This window comes from Ochotona curzoniae, unplaced genomic scaffold (assembly GCF_017591425.1).
Source record: "Ochotona curzoniae isolate NIBS_2020 unplaced genomic scaffold, NIBS_Ocur_1.0 scaffold_1037, whole genome shotgun sequence".
Classification (NCBI taxonomy): Eukaryota; Metazoa; Chordata; class Mammalia; order Lagomorpha; family Ochotonidae; genus Ochotona; species Ochotona curzoniae.
Window position 1 is genome coordinate 30469022 of NW_024467083.1, and position 19522 is coordinate 30488543.

At 45.8% G+C, this 19522-nt stretch overlaps 1 protein-coding gene across 1 annotated transcript in view; it reads left to right on the forward strand.

Annotated features, from left to right (window-relative positions):
* The first annotated feature begins 1344 nt into the window (after window positions 1-1344).
* Window positions 1345-19522, forward strand: part of TUFT1 (tuftelin 1) — a 54535-nt gene continuing 36357 nt past the window's right edge. The window contains exon 1 of the mRNA XM_040999019.1: window positions 1345-1449. Coding sequence (XP_040854953.1) covers window positions 1390-1449 — 60 coding nt within the window. The 5' untranslated portion in view covers window positions 1345-1389. The remainder of the gene's footprint in view (window positions 1450-19522) is intronic.

A 19522-nucleotide genomic window follows, 5' to 3' on the forward strand; every position in this document is an offset into this window, starting at 1 on the left:
ATTCAAAGATATAGCCAGCATTCACCTAATTTTTTAAGATTTTTTTATTTTTATTGCAAAGTCAGATTTATAAAGAGGAGGAAAGACAGAGGGGAATATCTTCCATCCGATAATTTACTCCCCAAGTGGCTGCAATGGCCAGAGCTGAGCTGATCCAAAGCCAGGAACCCAGAGCCCCTTCCTGGTCTCCCACATGGGTGCAGGGTTCCAAGGCTTTGGGCCATCCTCGACTGCTTTCCCAGGTCACAAGCAGGGAGCTGGATGGAAAGTGGGTCTGCCAGGATTAGAACTGGCGACCATATGGGATGCCGGCATGTACGAGGCAAGGACTTTAGCCATTAGGCTACCGCACCAGGCCCCAGAATTTACCTCTTAGTTTCAATAATCCCCATCCATTCCCAATCGGAATAGACTTGTTCCTGACCATGTGTGTTGGGGGACTTCCTGTCATCCTGCCCTTGTGTGGTCTGGCAGTGAGAGCTGGCCCCTCACTGGAGCCTATTTGCACACTTGGGAGCACTGTTCCTATCACAGGGTGGGTCAAGCTGCCTTCTGACAACTGCCTTCTGTCCATGTGGCTCACCCGGACCTCTGCGGAAAGCGGCAGGGCTAGGAGGAGGCTCCAGGGTTCTGCATGGCTAACCTCTTCTCTGCCCCAAAGTCCCAGCCACAGCTTGAGGAGCCAATACCATTGGCGAATCGGGTTCATCCTTTCTGACGACCACAAATTCCTTTCAAGGCAATGTGACCCGCCTCTCCCTACCATATAAGGGCAGCTTTGGTTATAATAGCTTAGGCAGAACAAGCCCCACCCAGAACCTGGCTGGCTGTGACTTTGGCCTGGGCGGCTTGCCAGGGAAGGGCACCTGCCAGACTGGCTTAGGCCAGTCTGAATGAGCTGGCCCTCGGTGCCTGCCTTTGCAAGGCGTTGGAAAAGTTGTCTAGGCTTAGGTACAGGGAGAGGAGAATGTAGGGAAACTTACACAGATATAGTCTCTGACCCCTGTAGAGGCAGGCAGGGCGATTCGTCTGACCTTCTGATCTTGGGAATTGAAAGAAAGCGAGATTAATGAAGGGTGGTGAGATACAACTACGCGTCCTACGCAAAACTGTCCAGGGAAGCTGCTCGGGTCACTCCAAGCCACACCTTTACGGAAATCCGAGCCAGAGTCCACGGGGGCGGGAACCGAAGTCTCGGTTCCGCCCAGCTCGCGCTCTCCCTCGTCGTAATTGGCGAGCAGCGCCATGGGGGTGTGGCCTACCTGCAACCCGCCCCCCGACGCGCCTATAAAAGGGGCCGCTCGCCGCGCGCCCGCCTAGTAGGAGCGGACACTCGTGGCCGGCGGTGCGTGCTGTGTGCTGCTGGGGGACGCCCTCCGCCGGAGGAGGATGAACGGGACGCGGAACTGGTGTACCCTGGTGGACTTGCAGCCGGAGGGCCAGCCCACGGTGAGAAGGCGCTCCCCCGCCCCTGCCCGCTCGTTGTTCTTGGTCTCTAATCCCGCCCCTCCCTCCCATGCCCCGCGCCGAGGTCGCTGACATCACCGGGCGCGCGGTCAGCCCTGCGCGGCGCTCGCTCGCTCGCTCTCTTTTTCACTCCCCTTTTTTCCCTGTCGCCCCCGCTGTGGGAGGCCGAGGGGGTACCGGGGAGTCGCGGGATGAACTGTCGAGGCTCGAGGTGTCCCTGCCCTTTGAGGAGGACACTGCAGCTGCCGCCCGGGTCTGAACACTGGGAGCCGCGCGGGTGTGCGTTCCTCAGGCGTCCTAAACCGGGTCCTAGGAGAAGGAGCTCCAGGCAGGGTGTCCCACCGGGCAGATCATCGGACTTGTCCATCGGTCCTGGTGGCCTCAGAAACGTTTTTAGGAATTTTCTGCTGCTTTGGGTGATGAGTAACAAGAAAAGGGGTCGCGGGCAAAACCCGAAGGCATGGGAACCGAGAGCCCAAGTCGAAGCGCGACTGGTCTTGGCGCCGAGACGGGCCAGGAACCCTTCGCTTTCGTTTGGAGGGCTAGAGCTGTCCACCTGGGGTGTATGCTTGGTGTTGGAGGAAGGTCACTTCTCGCAGATTCCTGCTGCTCCGTTCCTTTTCCTGCCGCTGTTCTGACCCATCCCCCTATCAGCCAACCCAGGGCTTCTGGGACGGCTGGTTTGTTGGTTTTGCTTTGGTGTCCAGCTGACAAACCCCGGGCACGTAGGTAGATGAAGGGGGTTAGAATCGCGACTGAGAAAGGAACGGAAGTGACCCACGCAAAGGATGAGAGTTGTGGAGAGGTGGGGTAAGAGTAAGGTAGTTTGCCCGTTCCCCTTGTGCCCTGGCTCTCATCCTTCCCGTGCCCCTATTTTCCTCCCCGCCCCAGCTCACCATATGTAACTCTATTTCTGGGCTCAACTGGGGTAATTTAGCAGTGGTGTGTACATCTCATCATTTTCCTAGCTTCTGTGGGTGAAGGTGAACTGGGAGCCAAGGTGATGGGGAGTCAGTGCCTCCCCCTCCGTCGGATTGCCTGGCCCTCTGCCCAGCTCAGCATGCCCCGGGTGGAGCTAAGCCAGCTACCGCTGATTTAAGGACTCTTCTTCAAAGAGTATTTGTGGTACAGGTGCTCATTTTAAGTTTAAGATACAGAGGACCATTTAGCAGTGTTCACCTTCCCACCTTCACTTCTGCCCCCATTGCATCACCAGTCTTGTGCTGCCAAATCCTGCTCTTTCATAGCCTGACACTACTCCAGCTGTAGGATCCTGAAGAAAGAAAAAAAAAAATCCCCTTTGTCCTTTGTCCTACTGTGTGCTCCTGCTCGCTGATTTGGGGTGGTAGAGGCAGGGGAAGTGGTTATGAGGTAGATAAAGGAGAGCGTCCTTGGGTTTCTTTTTTGCTTGCTGTAGAAAAGAGATCCAGAGGAAGCAGTGCGACCCAGGCCTTGGAGGCACTGAGCATGCGTGGTCACCTTTGCAAGCCTTTGCTGGCTCTGCTTCTTGTCTCATGGGCAGAAAGACAAGGTGGGAACACAGTGAGCAAGGAATTCAGTCTGCAGCCATGGATCAGCTTCAGGGTAGCTGGAAATCTTTCAAACAAAGGGTAGGCAGAAATTCCCATTTATTCGTTCTTTCAAGCCTGGACGTGAAACTAACTTCCCTCTAAAACTGATCCTGAAATAGCAATTGCCCAGATCTGGGAGACATTCCTGGGCCGTTAAGGAAGGGGAGGAGATGGTAAACAGTCGATCAGTCAGGAGTCAGGCTTGGTCTGGATTCCTCTCCTCTGAGCCAGCTTACTGATAGAATTTATGACCCTGGACAGTCCTCAGGAAGCTGTTGTATATTCAGATCATTGACCAAGGGCTCGGTACACATACAGAGTGAGTGGACAAATAGTGAACAGATGTTTCTTCTGGAGTGTTCACCTCAGCAGTTGAACTAGTGGGAGCCAACACCCTGGGACTCTGTGGGTGTTTCCCCACCAGCCAGGCCTTATGCTTTAAGTTAAATGCATACCAAGTGGGTGCAGAAATGTGGCTAACACACTCTCCGGTTGTTGTTGTGGTTGGACACAAACACAGCAGGTACAAGCAACCAACTGCAGGTCATAACCATAGTGGGCTGGAAATCAACTTTGTAGGTTAGAACCAATGCAAAAATAAATAAGTGATAATAATAATAATACTCCTCTCAGTGTTAGTGGGCATATTTGGCAAAGCTTTAGTTTCCATGATAAGTATGTGAATGTATCATATATGTGTGTTTGCTTCCTGTATCCTGATGTGAAAATATTTTTTTAGGTGCAAGTTTGCAAGCCATTGTAATATAGTTACACTGAAAAGAGTAGGTAAACCTGAAGCTCATTTTTACTAGACATTTCCATTTAAATTCCTTTGGTTATAGTAAACAACAGAGTGAGTCCAGCTAGCTGAAGCAGAAGAGGAATTAATTAGAAAGAAATGGGGCAGCTCACAAGATGTAAAGGAAAACTTAACAAAAATTCCTAACCAAGGGATTCCTGAGGCTGGGGTGGGTAGTTATTGAGATTCCTGCTTCTAGGCAAATGACTCCAGTTGTGCCTAGGTCTTCCTGCCATTCTGCCCTAGGCGCCGGGGACAGGATGGTGTTGTTCTCCCCAGCAATGGGGCTCCTTCCCCCACATATGTTCTTTTCAGGGGAAAGGAATGGAAGCTATGTGGTCAAAGAACACATGGCTGTGACCTTAGACTTAGTCATGGTGATATCTCTCTTTCTCTTCCTCTCCCTCCCTCATCCTTTCCTTCCATCGTTTTTAATCAAAGGAATATATGTGTATGAGTTTTAAAAAGATTTAATAGGGACCAGAACTGTGGCACAGTGAGTTAAGCCACTGTCTACAATACTAGCATTCCTGTCTGCACCCATTTGAGACTCAGCTGCTCCACTTCTGATCAAGCTTCCTGCTAATGCACCTGGGAATCAGTGGAGTGCTTGGGTCCTTGCTACCCACTTGGGACCCTACATGGAGTTCCTGGCTTCTTGCTTCAGCCTGATCTGACCTTGGCCATTGTGGCCATCTGGAGAGTGAATTAGCATGTAGAAGATCAATCTCTCTCTGCCTTTCCCTCTGTCTATCACTCTGCCTTTCTAACAAAAGCTTAAAAGAAATCTGATCGTAACAGAAATTCAACTGCTTTAGCTCTTTGTATGATGTTCACCTGCATGTTTCTAAGTCATATTGTGATCTTTCTTGATTTATTAGTTTTGACATCTGTTGGCTTCTCGCTGTACACACTCAAGGAAGAGTTGTACTCCTGCTCCCACAGGCTCCTGGCCCATCCTCCCAATGTAGTTATACTATAGTTTTTGGCTGAAGTATGATTTCTGCTAATAGCATTGTAAATAAGGGCCTGGCTCTGGGGTGGAGTGAAGTTTGGGGCTCTGATGTTTGCTCTGTCCAAGATCCCTTTGGTAAATTACCTCATCTCTTCATTCTCAGTTTCCTCATCTGTAAAAACACTGATAATCATCAGACCCTTCCCAGAGGTAGTGGTGAGGATTAAAGAAGGCAATATGTGTGAGATGTTAAGCGCAGTGCCTAGCACAATGGACGTGCCTGTCTTCCCTTTGCTGTAGGCTTAGGCTGGACTTTAACCTCCTCTGAGACCCTGGTCAAGGGGTAGAGGAAGAGGCTGGAAACTCCCTGGTCCAAACGTTTGCTCCTTTGCTCCTTTTCATTGTATTGACATCTGTTTGTTCTCATTTGTTCCTTCCTCCCCACCTACTTTTTTTTTTTTAATGATTCGTGTCCGTCTAATGGTAGAAGGTCCTATGGATGAGGGAAAATGTATGGTAGACTCAGGATGTAGACCTGAGTGACCTTTGGTAGTCCTAACTCTGCCAGAGTAGATGGTGGTCAGGTTTATCTTTTGGCATCCGTTTCTGGTCCCTTTCCTTTTATTTCTTTTTCTGACCTCGTGGCCAAGGCAGTGGCCTCTGTGGCTCTGGGCTCTATGGAAACTAATCTGACATATTTACACTTTCTTAGGATGTTGGCTCTTTATTGTTTTCATCCTCTCTGATTGTTGTTATTTTTGTTATCTTGATCAGAAAGATTCCTTCGGTACTTCTGTGGCTTGGACATTTTTCATCAGCTGAACCTTTTTTCTGCAGAATAGGTGGTGTCAGTCTGAAGGTCTTTCCTGAATCCTGTGGTTGGTTTGTTTTAGCCAGAATTGTGAGTTATAAAAATCTTACCAGAGGGGAATCCCAGACTATGCAGAATTGTATGATAAATTTCAAACATTAAAAAAAAAATAGGGTCCAGCGCGATAACATAATGGTTAGGGTCCTCATCTTGAATGCGCCAGGATCCCATATGGGCACAGGTTCTAATCCCAGCAACCCCACTTCCCATCCAGCTCTCTGCTTGTTACCTGGGAAAGCAGTTGAGGATGGCCCGGAGCTTTGGGACCCTGCACCAGTGTCAGAGACCCGGAAAGAAGTTCCTGAATCCTGGCTTTGGATTGGCACAGCGCCAGCCGTTGCGGGAACTTGGGGAGTGAATCATCGGATGGAAGATCTTCCTCTCTGTCTCTCCTCCTCTCTGTACATCTGCCTTTCCAATAAAATAAATAAATCTTTAAAAAAATAAATAAAGGTTTACCAGAAACTTTATACATATATATTTTTAGAGGTGTATTCCTTTATTTGAAAGGCAGGGAGAGAGCAACATGAACTGACCTTCCATCAGCTAGTTCATTTCCCAATGGGCTTAGCAGTGAGGGGAATTAGGCCGGGCCAAAGCAAAGAACCTGGAATTCCATCTAGATTTTCCACACAGATGCTAGGGACCAAGCATTTGGGCCATCTTCTACTGCTTTCTTCAGGTGCATTAGCAGGGAGCTGGATCAGAAGTAGAACATCTGGGTCTGACACAGTGGCCTTGCGGCTCAAGTCCTTGCCTTGAATGTACCGGGATCCCATATGGGCACCGGTTCTAATCCCGGCAGCTCCACTTCCAATCCAGCTCCCTGCTTGTGGCCTGGGAAAGCAGTTGAGGACGGCCCAAAGCGTTGGGACCCTGTACCCGTGTGGGAGACCTGGAGGAAGTTCCTGGCTCCTGGCTCCAGATTAACACAGCAGCGGTCCTTGTAGTCACTTGGGGAGTGAATCATCGGACGGAAGATCTTCTTCTCTGTCTCTCCTCCTCTCTGCATATCTGACTTTGTAATAAAAATAAATGAATTTTTTTTTTTTAAAGAAGAAGAAGTAGAACTTGAACCAGCACTCTGATGGGATGCCAGCATCACAGGCAGCCACCTAACCCACTGTATTATAGTGTCGGCTCCGAACTTTATATATTTTCATAACAGATTTGAGATATAATTCATACCTGATTCAGTTTGCCCACTTAAGTGTACAGTTTCACATTACAGTATATTCAGAGTTATACAGTCATCTCTACATCAGTTTAGAATGTTCTCATCACCCCATAATTCCAATCATTAACATTCTAACCATTAATCTCCCAGTCCTAGGCAACTACTGGTCTACTTTCTTTTTCTATTGATTTTCCTATTTTGAACATTTTCTATAAATGTAGTCATACAGTATGTGATTCTTTGTGATTGGCTTCTTACTTTTTATTTATTTATTTATTTATTTATTTATTTTTTATGTGTTGCCCTGGGGGGCCTCCGTGGCCTGGTGGCTGCAGGAAGTTAAAATCCCCGGACTCAAGTGTGGCCCTTCCCCTCCTCCTCCCCAGCTCAAGCTGGAGCGAGCAGTAGGAGAGGCCCGACCCGCCTAACAGAGCCGGGGACTCTCCTCCCAGAGGTCAGCTCCGTCTGGCAGGCCTGGGAGTGGCTCACCATGTGCACGTGGTGGCCGGTGCACACAAAGCAGGCATGAGATGACCCGTGTTGCCCTGGGGGGCCTCTGGCTTCTTACTTTTTTAAAAAAAGATTTATTTTACTTATTTGAAAGGCACAGAGAGAGAGAGTGAACAAGAGATCAATATTCCATCCATGGTTCACTCCCCAAATGACTCCAAAGGTCAAGGCTGGGCGAGGCTAAAGCCAGGATTCAGGAGATTTCTCCAGGTCTCTCATGTGGCTGTAGGAGGCCCAGGACATGGCCATTCTTTGCTGCTTTCCCAGTTGCAGTAGCAGGGAGCTGGATCAGAAGTGCAGCAGCCTGTACTCAAACCTGTGCCCATATAGTATGCCAGCACTGCAGGGTGATGGTGGTTTAATATACTATGTCACAACACCAGTTCCGGCCCGGCCACAGAATCTTTCAGTTAGTGTGGTTTTATAAGGTTTATGCATGTTGTAATACAAATCAGTGCTTCATTCGTTTTTATGGAGGAGTAATATTTTGTTGTATGAGTGGTTCAACCCAGACATGTTTGCCATGGGTAATTGTTGGTAGACACTTGGCTATCTCTGCTTTTTAGCTATTAGACTTAATGCTGCTGTGTACTTTGGCATGCCAGTTTTTGTGTGGAAATATGTTTTTATTTTTCTTGACGAGAAATGCCTTAGCATGGAATTGCTGGGGTAGAATCTTTGCATTTTAAAAAGGATTCATCTTGGCATCATTGCTGTTTCCTCCAAAGGAATGGAAGGATTCTAAAATGGTAGAAGTCCAAACTCTGTGACCCCAGGAAGAGAAGAAACTGCTGAGCAGAGAAACCTTTTAAGTCTGTCCCTTCTCCTGAGAACTGTCCCCAATAGCCCGTAAATCCCTCTGAACACCAGCCTACCTCCCCCATTCATAGCCAGGTTCTTGCTTTCAGCAACAGGGCCACTGATGCGTCCAAGGCTGCTGGGAATTTGGGGGGATGCTGGGCTTTGTGGGAAGAGGAACACAGGAAGGATCTGAGAGAGGAGGGTTGCCTAGGCACCAGGCATTTGGCACCGGCATCTGCCCATATTTCTCTGGGGTGGAGGGGGGTGTGCACCCGGATGGTTTTGATTCTAGACACATGTGCTCAGAGCAAGTAGGACGAGCTTCCCCACCTCCTGGTAATTATGGTACCCGTCTCTTGGGGTCACAGTGTCCAGGCTTATGAAATATCTTTGCTTCCTGGGAGTGGGAGGGCTAAGTGGGGGAAATAGGTATGTGACCTGGAAGGCAGTTGGCCCAGATTTGCTCGTGGCCAGCAGAGGCAGGACCAGATTGAAGCAGAGGCTAAGAGAAGAGAAATATAGGCTAGGGTAGGATGGGACTGGGGAGACAGAGGAAGAAAAAAAGAAAAGGCCTGGGCACAGAAGAGAATATCCCAGACAGGTGTCCTGGAGAGCCTGGCTCTGGGAAAGGGGCCCCCACTCTCGCTCCTAGACACCTGTGTTTTTCCTTTGTAGGGCTCCAGATAATGAGAAGGGCCGCCCTATTTAGAGTGTCACCTTACTAAATCCTTTTTTTCCTCATTTCACCTCCTAGTCACTCTGGGTCAGCCCTCTGCATAGAGCTAGCCCAGCCCATGCCTCTGGGTAGGTAGCTAAGATAAAAAGCAAACAGCTATTTTGTTAGTTAACCTGTGGAGAAGAAAGGGAGTGAGTCTTTGTGTCAGGTGCAACAAAAGGCCATCTCCTGCCTGCAGAGCACTGGGCAGAGGGCAGTACCGAAACTAGGAGCCCAGGAGCTGGAGGTTTGCCCGCCCAGGAGGGCATCAACACCCAACAGTGTCCATCTGGCTTGCTTTGATTTTCTGCGGCTTTCCTCATTCCAGGCTCTCGAGTCTTTTTTTTTTTTTTTTTTACAAGGGGCTGGCTATTCCCATTTCTCAGATTTGGCACACTGATGGCCCCTACTGCAGCAACTTAAGAGATGCCATCCATCCATTCTGGGATAGAGTGGTGGAGGAGGAAGGTAGAATATAAGGTGAAATTAAGGACGTGGTTTCCAACTCCAGGAAGAACAATCCCTTGACTCCCCCACCTCCATCCATCCAGTCCTAGTGACCCCCAAGGGAAGCCTGGGGTGTCAGAACTGGAGGAGCTGGGCTCTTTCCCCACTCACTGGAGCCAATGGTGTGAGAACCCCTGGGGCGCCCCCGCTTAACTTCCCAGGGACTCCCTATTATCTCGCTATCTCTCGCTAGCGTCCTGATCTCTAACCCCTCAGCTACGGTTTACCCCTCCCTGCTCCAGGCATGAGTCACAGCAGTTTTGTTTGCACCAAGAGGCCCCGCCATAATTGGGAGGTATTTGCTTCTCTCTGAGAATGTTTATGAGGTTAGAGGCCGCCTGCCTTGTGATTAGTGTTGCACCTTTTTCCCTAGAGAAGGCTTCACTTCAGAGTCCTTCGTGGGGACCACCCAACCCCAGCCGACTTCCCAGAAGCCGCGGGAGAGAGATGCTGGCTCCCCTTAGTGAAGTGACTTGGCAAGTGCCAAGCATGTGCATGTTGCACCTCTGTCTAAAGTGTTGGCAGCTGGGCCTCATCACGCCCATTTGACACACAGAAATTAACTTGTTTGCTTTCCTTCTCTTGGTGTATATGCTTTATGCTAGGAGCATTGCACAAACCTTTTTTTTTTTTTTCAAAGTTTAGAACACTCCCTGTCCTTGTTTGTGTCTAAGAGTCCAGTGTTTTTCCTTTGGATTTGTTTGTAACAAGTGCCATGCAGCATGTTGATGAACAGCCCAGATGGAAGCCTGGGTTTGGATCCTGTCTCTGCACCTTAATAATTGCACAACCTTGGGCCCGGCGCGGTGGCCTAGTGGCTAAAGTCTTGAACGCATCAGGATCCCAGATGGGCACCAGTTCTAATCCTGGCAGCTCCAGTTCCCATCCAGCTCCCTGCTTGTGGCCTGGGAAAGCAGTAGAGGATGACCCAGAGCTTTGGAACCTTGCACCCACGTGGGAGACCCAGAAGAGGCTCTGGGCTCATGGCTTCTAATCAGTGCAGCACTGGCCATTGCGCTCACTTGGGGAGTAAATCATTGGACGGAAGAACTTCCTCTCTGTCTCTCCTCTCTGTATATCTGACTCTGCAATAAAAATATTTAAAAAATTAATTGCAGAACCTTGAACGAGATACTTAACTTCCGTGCCTCAGTTTTCTCATATGTAAAAGGGGATATTTTGGCAGGTGTTTTATACAGCGATTAAGGCACATCTCAACAAATTGGCCCTGTGGCATAACAGGTGGAGTTGCTGCTGGCAGCACTGGCATTCCAAATGGGTTCCACAGTTTGAGTCGGGGTTGCTCCACTTCTAATTCAGCTGCATACTGGTATGCCTGGGCAAGCAGTGAAGGACATCCCAAGTGTTTGAGACCATGTACTCACTCACAAGTGAGCTCCTGGCTCTAGCCTAGCTCAGCCCTAGCCATTGCAGCCACGTGGAAGGTGAACCAGTTGAGATAGGATCTCTTTTTTCTCTAACTAACTCTTTCCAATAAATAAAATAAAAATCTTAAAAAGACACATGTTGGATTTCCTATATACCCTATCAGAGTGCCTGAGTTCAAGTCACAGCTCTGGCTCCCATTTCTGGCTTCCTGCTAGTGCAGACCTGGGGAGGCAGTGGTGATGGCTCAAATAATTGAGTTGCTACTACCACATGGAGACCTGAATGGAGTTCCTGGCTCCTGCTTTAGGCCTGGCCCACCCCCAGCTGCTGTAGGCATTTGGACAGTTAACCAGAGAATGAGAGATCTCTGTCTCTCTCTCTTTTTCTAAGCAGAATTACAGAGAGGGAGGAAGAGATAGAGATTGTTCATCTGTTAGTTCATTCCCCAAATAGACATAACAGCCGGGGCTGGACCAGACCAAAGCCATGAGCTTCATCCTGATCTCACATGTGTGCAGGGGCCCAAGGACTTAGGCCATTTTCTGTCGTGCTGCTTTCTGAGGTATGTTAGCAGGGGATTGGAAGTGGAGCAGCCAGGACTCAAATCGGTGCCCACATGGGATGCCAGCATCTCAGATGGTAGTTTAATGTGCTGCCCCAGTGTCAGCCCTGCAGGCACTGACTTAACCTGATGTGCTATAAGTGCAGACTCTTTTTCTCTTTTAGGAAATAAAACATTAAAAAGAAGAAAATGGGAATGTTGATTGTACTACCCACTATATAGTATTGTTGTGAATGAGTTAATTGGCCCTTGGGATAGGGCCAATATAGCCCAGCATGTAGTAATTGCTGTGTATAGGTAGAAGTTGCAATTATTAGCACTGTACAATGATGTGTATATTATGTGTACAAAATAACAAGGCTTATGAATTAGTGTGTGATTTGCTTGTTTTTTTTCCCCCCACTTAACATTCTTGGAGAGTTTTTTCTGTCAGTGTGTGTGGTTTGTTAGTAGTATAGTACTTCATGGTATGAAAGCTCCTATTATCCTTATTACTCTAATCACTCCACCTACTTGAAAATATCTGCATTGTTTCCAATTTTTAGTGATTGTAAGTAATACTGCAATCAGGAGTTCTTCATATAACTTCCATCATGTTAAAATGGATTTTTGCAGGGTATACTCCTAAAAATAGAATGACTAGAACTTAGGAAGTATACAGACCCTTTTTGTTTGTCTTTAAAGTTTATTTATTTACTTGAAAGGCAGAGCAACAGATATACCTTCCACTTCCAAATGTCAGTTCCCAGGGTTGGACCAGGCCTAAACAAGGAGCCCAAAACTCCATCCTGGTATCCGATAGGAATGGCAGGGATTCAGCCACTGAGCCATTCCCCACTCCCTCCGAGGATCGCATTGGCAGGGACCTGGGTCCGAAGTAGATGGGGCTTGAACCAGGCACTCTGATATGGGATGCCATATAAATTTCCGTTCTCCTCAGTGACATAGGAGGTTTGTATTTTTCCCTGCATTCTTACTGATCCTGGTTATTATTCTTATCTTTAATATTTGATAGGTAGTTGGTCTAAAGGTTTTATCTCTACAGGGTTTACATGGAAACAGTGTTTTGCAGAAAAGTAAGAGATTTGGATAGATGGAAAATTCTAAAGCATAGCAATAAAATGGACACTTGCATATGGGGTACTTACCTAAGGAAACAGGACATTAAAAGAATTCTAACTAGCCTGTTGTGATGGCCTAGAGGCTAAATCCTCACCTTGCATCTGCCAGGATCGCATATGGATGCTGGTTTGTGTCCTGGCTGCTCCACTTTCCATCCAGCTCCCTGCTTGTAGCCTGGGAAGGCAGTAGAGGATGGCCCAATGCTTTGGGACCCTGCACCCAAACTCCTGGAAGAAAGTCCTAACTCCTGACTTCAAATCGGCTCAGTTCTGGTCATTGTAAACCAGCCAACAGAAAATCTTTATCTCTGCTTCTCTCTGCAAATCTGACTTTGCAATAAGTAAATCTAAAAAAGAGAAAGAAAGGAAGAAAGAAAGAGAAGGAAAAAGACAAGAAAGGAAGCAAGGCAGGCAGGCAGAGTTAGACTGAAACAGAGAGAGAGAGAGCTTCCATCTGTTGTTTCACTCTCCAGATGGCCACAACCATCAGGACTGGAGCCAGGCAGGTCTCTGCCATGGATCTTAAGGATCCCAGTCTCTCTGAGACAACATCCCCCAAGTGGCAACTTACCTACTGTGTCGAATGGCTGCCCCTCTTTATTCTTCTTAACTTCTCTCTGCCACTTTCCATGCCTGCTTTTCCCATTCTTCCATTCTGTTTCTCTAAATTGAAGAAGACATAAATAAAGAAATTAAAAATAAACTGCAGAAGAATTCCTGACTATTCACCTAACATCTGTTTTTTTATTTTATTTTATTTTATTTTATTTTTTGAGTACCTGCTGAAGGTCAGGCATCATACTAGCCATGTGCCAGGGACCTTAAGATTTTTACCAGGTGTCTTAGTCTGCTTTCTGCTGCTAGAACAGACTACTGCAGGCTGGTTTATAAAGAAAAGACGACTTTTCTGCTGTGCTATAACACAGAAGAGGGCATCACATCATGAGGGTGCATATGAGAAAGGAGCTGGGATGTCTGCCTTTAAAATCAACCCACTTCCAAGATGACTGACTGCCACCTTGACGGCATCAATCCATTTACAAGCACAGCACCTTCACGACCCAGATACCTCTTGAGCCAGCCTTATTTTTAATACTGTTGCAGTACCAGTTAGATCTCAGTTTGCATTTTGGATGGGAACAAACACTGAAACCATTTGCTGGTGCTGTGGTGTACGGTATGGTAAGCTGCTACTTAGGATGCCAGCATCCCGTATCGGAGTACTAGTTGGAGTCCCAGCTATTCTGTTTCTGACTCAGCTTCCTGCTAAGGCACCTGGGGAACTGGTGGAACATGGCCCAAGCTCTTCATATGAGAGACCTGGGTGGAGTTCCAAGATCCCAGCCTCAGCCTGGCCCAACCCCAGTTGTTGTACCCTCTGGAGAGAACCAGCAGATGAAAGATCTGTGTGTGTTTCTGTTTCTCTCTCACTTTGCCTTTAAAAATAATCTTAAAAATTCAAACCATAGTGCCCAGCGTGTTGGCCTAGCAGCTAAAGTCCTCACCTTGAACGCGTCAGGATCCCATATGGGCACTGGTTCTAATCCCAGCAGCTCTACTTCCCATTCAGCACCCTTGCTTGTGGCCTGGGAAAGCAGTCGAGGACGGCCCAAAGCGTTGGGACCCTGCACCTGTGTGGGAGACCTGGAGGAGGTTCCTGGCTCCTGACTTTGGATTGGCACAGCACTGGCCATTGCGGTTACTTGGGAAGTAAATCATCGGACGGAAGATTTTCCTCTCTGTTTCTCCTCCTCTTTGTATATTTAACTTTGCAACAAAAATAAATAAAACTTAAAAAAAAATCCAACCATAGCACTGAGGAAGATGAATGAGAAAGTAGTTACAAATGAACGGTGTCATTGTTGGGGATTTGCTGAGATATGTGGGAGTCTGTGTTGGTATTCTTCAGGAAGACAAGGAAGGGGAGAGTATCCTGAGAGGGGAAAACATCGTGTGCACCTGGGGGAGGTGGAGCTTGCATTGCAAGAGAAGATTTATCAACAAAAACATTTGAATTTGGGTCCCTTCCTACCAAGCAAAGTTTGCAATAGAGTGCAGGGTACGTGGGTCCTGGAAGGAGCCAAAACATATGGTGTGAACAGCGTGATGGCAGATTATAAAGGAATGTTAAGCGATGATAGAGAACTTTTAATTTTTTGCTTTTAAAAGTATTTTACTTAATAGTGACATGCACACAAAAAAATGCATACATCCTAAGTATAGTCAAGGAGTCTATAAACTGAACAGATGATGAAACAAATCATTGCAGGCATCCAGAAACCTCAGGCCTTCTCCCTATTTGCGACCTGCCCTCCACGCAAGGCTAACTTCAGGCCTCACTTCCTCAGTGTATGTTAGTTTTGCTTGTTTTTCTACTTTTTTTAAAAGATTTATTTATTTTTATTACAAAGTCAGATATACAGAGAGGAGGAGAGACAGAGAGGAAGATCTTCCGCCTGATGATTCACTCCCCAAATGACCTCAACGGCCGCTGCTGTGCTGATCCGGAGCCAGGAGCCAGGAACCTCCTCTGGGTCTCCCACATGGGTGCAGGGTCCCAAAGCATTGGGCCGTCCTCAACTGCTTTCCCAGGCCACAAACAGGGAGCTGGATGGGAAGTGGAGCTGCTGGGTTAGAACCAGTGCCCATATGGGATCCTGGCGCGTTCAAGGTGAGGATGTTAGTCGCTAGGCCACTGCACCAGGCCCTGTTTTTTTTTTTAACTTTTTATGTAAATGCATCGTATAGTATGTTTTTGTGTCCAGTGTCTTTTACTTAGCATCTTTGTGAGGTTCACTGACATTGGCCGATATTGTCTTTTATTCATCTGTCCAGTTTATCCATTTGACTCGTGATGAGCATTTGGATAATTCTTAGTGTTTGGTTACTGTGCGGATGCTACATTCAGAACACATGCACAACATTCTAGTGTATGTGTCAGTGGGAGTTTCTGTGTGTGTTGGCTGTTGTGTAGAATGAATTGCTGCGTCCTAGAGCAAAGGTGCACTCATCATTGGTGGGTGCATCTGAGCGGTCCAGAGGGACTGGTTGAGAGCAATCCCATCACAGGTAGACAAAAGCTACCATTGTTCTACCTCCCCTGACCTGAGATATATGGAAGCAAGTAGATTTTTGTTGTTTTGATTTAGTCATTTTGATGGTGGTGTTGCCTTACGGTTTTAGTTTCTAGTTCTTTATGCTACCTAATGAAATTGAATCTTTCTATATATTTATTTACCATTTTATGTGTGTGTCTGTTAAAGACTTGTACCCATTTTACTATTAGGCTCTCTTTTTAAATAGATATTTGTTTTGGAAGGACATCGGATTTGTGGAAAAGCTGAAATGATAGTACAGAAAATTCTTATACACCCTTCACCAGTTCCCTCAATGTTAACATCTTACATTGCCGTGGTCACAGTTGAAGAATCAATGTTGATACAATGACATTAGCTTAATGGTAGGCTTTATTTGGATTTTACCTATTTTTCCAGTGATGTTCATTTCTCCATCGAGAATCCAGTCTAGGATACTATGTTGCGTTTATTTTTATTTTGCAGAAATTTGTATATCTTCTGGATATCCTTTTTTCAACATATGTATAGGAAATCTCTTGTGTTCTGTGGATTACTATGTACCTTCTTTTCCCGTATTTTTTTTTAATTATTTATTTGAAGGGCGGAGTGACAGAGAAGTGAGGTAGAAAGAGAGAGAAAAGAGAGAGAGATCAGTCTTTCTTCTACTGGTTCACTCCCCAAATAACTGTAACAGCCAGGGCTGGGCCAGCCTGAAGCTGGGGACCAGGACTCCGTCCTGGTCTCTTTCTCTTCCCAGGCTTTTTAGCTGGACGCTAAATCAGAATCAGAGAACCTGGCACACTAACTGGCTGTCCAATATAGGATGCTGGTGTTACAAGGGGCTGCTTAACCCTTGGTACCCACATGTTGACTTTGCTGTGTACTTTATTAACGGTGTCTTTTGAGAAATAAAAGTTCTAAACTTTACTATAGTCCAATTTATCCATTTTTCATTTTATAGGGAGGATGCTTTATGCCATGTTTAGGAAAATATCTGTCTTTTCCAAAGTTATAAAGGCATTTTCCTGTAAAACATTTATTGTTTTGCTTTTTACCTCTAAATCTGTTGTTATTCACCTAGAATTGGTGTAGAGTGTGAAGTAGGAGTTATATAAATCTTCCAGAATGAGACATTTTTTATTTAAACATATAGAATTGTTAAAATATCTTGAAGAGTCAATATGCAGGAGCGTTTGAATGCAGCACTTAAGATCCCATGTGGGATGCCTGCAACCCAGGTCAGAGTGCCTGGTTTGAGTCCCAGCTCCCCTCTTTCCAGTTCAGCTTCCTGCTAATGGACAGTTTGGGAAGTAGGGGTGATGGTCCAAATACATGTATCTCTACCACCTGTACCACCTGTGCAGATTAAATTCTGGACTCCTGGCTTTATCTGGCGTTATATTGTATTTTGAAGGAATTGGAGGAATGAGGCAATAGATGAGAGGCCTCTCTCTTTTAATAAAAAAAAATGAAGAGAAATAAAACATTGAAATACATTCCTCTCTACGCAGTTTTTGCACTTTCACGTGTCTGCTTGTATTGATCACTTGATTGTTTGATATTTGAGTATATCATGCTGTCCATCCCATCAACTAAGATGCTAAAGCTGAAGGAGGGTATAATCAAAATACACAACAAATGAAGACCAGACCTGTTTGAGCCAAGGCCTTACTGTTCCAAATGTGTTTGTTTGTTTTTTCTTTCTTTTTGTTTTTTGATTTTTTTCCCTGCAAAGGAGAGAAATTGGCTTGAAGGACTGTGAGTGAAGTGGGCAGGAGGTCTGGTGATTTTCTAGGCTCTGCAGTACTGCCCCGTATCCTTGCCTGCAAAGTATGAACAGGGAAGATAGCTTTTACTGTGGTACAATTGACACACATTCAAATGAAATAAAAAGGAATTGGTAACCTAATACACTGGTTAGGTTGAATAACTGACCTTATGAAGTAGAATCCCATAGCCATTAAAAACCAATTCTGAAGAATATTTAATATGATCGAAATTGAAATGTTAAAGCAGACAAAAGCAAACATTTAACTGTGTGTAGTGATCCACGTGAGGAATGTACATTAAAATGACAAAGGATGCACTAATATGTTAATAGTGGCAATTTGCAGGCGGTTGATTATAAATGCCTATTTTCTTTATTGTATTCTCCAGTTTTTCTCTGAACAATGGATGAAAAAATTCTTGTTTTTAAGAAAAAAATATTACAGCTTCATATGCTGTTCCAAGAAATAATAGAAGCCTTCTGCATCTCTTGTTCAGTTTCCCCCAGTGGAAAAATCTTGTAGCACCATAGCAGCCATCACAACCTGGATATTAGCACTGAGGGAAGACATCTCCATCGCTGTTGTCCTGTTAGAGCCACACTCACTCACACTCCCATCCTGCCCCATGTTCTCTTTTGGGTTCAATATAATCTTTTTTTTTAGTATAATCTCATTAAGAGTTATTACATTAAAATTCATGTGTCTATTCCAAAGAAGTATTTTAGAAAATTCTAAAGCGTATATAACTAGATTTCATAGTTAGGTAGAGCTTACTGTTACATAGTCCTTAAAGTCAAGAGTACTACTGAGATTTACAAAGTCTAAATTGTTTTCGTTTATGAAGCAAACTCGTGACTAGTGGAAAAAGTATCTTATTTCATATTGTCTGAAAATTTACCTTGGTTGATTGCTAATTCATTATTCTGTTATGCTCCAATTGTGTAATACAATATGATACTATGGTTACAAATATAAATAAATTATAACAGTGCCTGAAACACAGAACTGAAAGCAGGTTTATAAAAAACTAGGAAACAACTTGCATGTTTAGCATCTCTTAAAATATCATGAAAATACTCCATAACTTTACAAATGTTAATATTGTTGACAAATTGTCAGCTTCCCAACATTTGACACTAAAGGAATTGCTGATCAAAACCCAAGATTGTGTCTTTCATCCAATATACAGCTGTAATTTAAAAAAAATTTTTTTTTTTAATTTTTATTGGAAAGTCAGATATCCAGAGGAGAATAGAAAGAGAGGAAGATCTCCTATCCGCTGATTCATTCCCCAAGTGGTCCCAGCAGCCAGAGCTGAGCTGCTCAGGAGCCAGGAGCCTCCTCTAGGTCTCCTACACGGGTGCAGGGTCCCAAAGCTTTGGGCCATCTTCTACTGCCTTCCTAGGCCACAGGCAGGGAGCTGGATGGGAAGCGAGGCTGCCAGGATTGGAACCGGCACCCATATGGGATCCTGGTGTGTGCCAGGTGAGGACTTTAGCTGCTAGGCTACTGCACTGCGCCTAAGTTGTAATTTATTTTTAAAGATTTATTTACTCAGAGTTATAGGGAGAGGGAATAGGGGTAAAGGCGGTGGGGTGGGGAGGGAGAGAGAGAGAGAGAATAATGAGAGAGAGAATGTGTTCCATCTGCTGATTTGCTTCCCAGATGGCCACAACAGCCAGCACTGGACAGGCTGAAGCCAAGAGCTTCATCTGGGTCTTCCTTGTGAGTGTCAGGAGTCCATCTTCTGTTGCTTTCCCCAGGCCATTAGCAGAGAGCTGGATCAGCAGTGAATCAACCAGGACACAAAGTGGCATTGATATGAGATGCTGGCAGTGCAGGTGGTGGTAGCTTTACCTACAATACCATAATGCCAGGCTTCTGAATCCTTAGGTATTTGTAATATAATTGATTTTATGCTTCGATAGTAACAGAACATATGAATCCTGTTGCATAGATTATGACACATTATGACAATAGAATACTAAGAAAATGCTGGGTTTTTGAGTGAAATGTAGGCAGGTCATTGCAGTTGCAGTGAAATCCAGCATGCTCCAGCTAGAGCTGTGTTGTAGGATTCACAAATCCTACATCTCGTGCCTAAGGTACTGAGCTGGGCTGTGGACCATCTGTTACAAGGTTATTGCAGAGAGCATCGGGGGTCACGTTCCAACAACCTGATGGCATCTTATCCCCGGGCTAACCTCCCATATCTGATTTTGTTTAAAAAG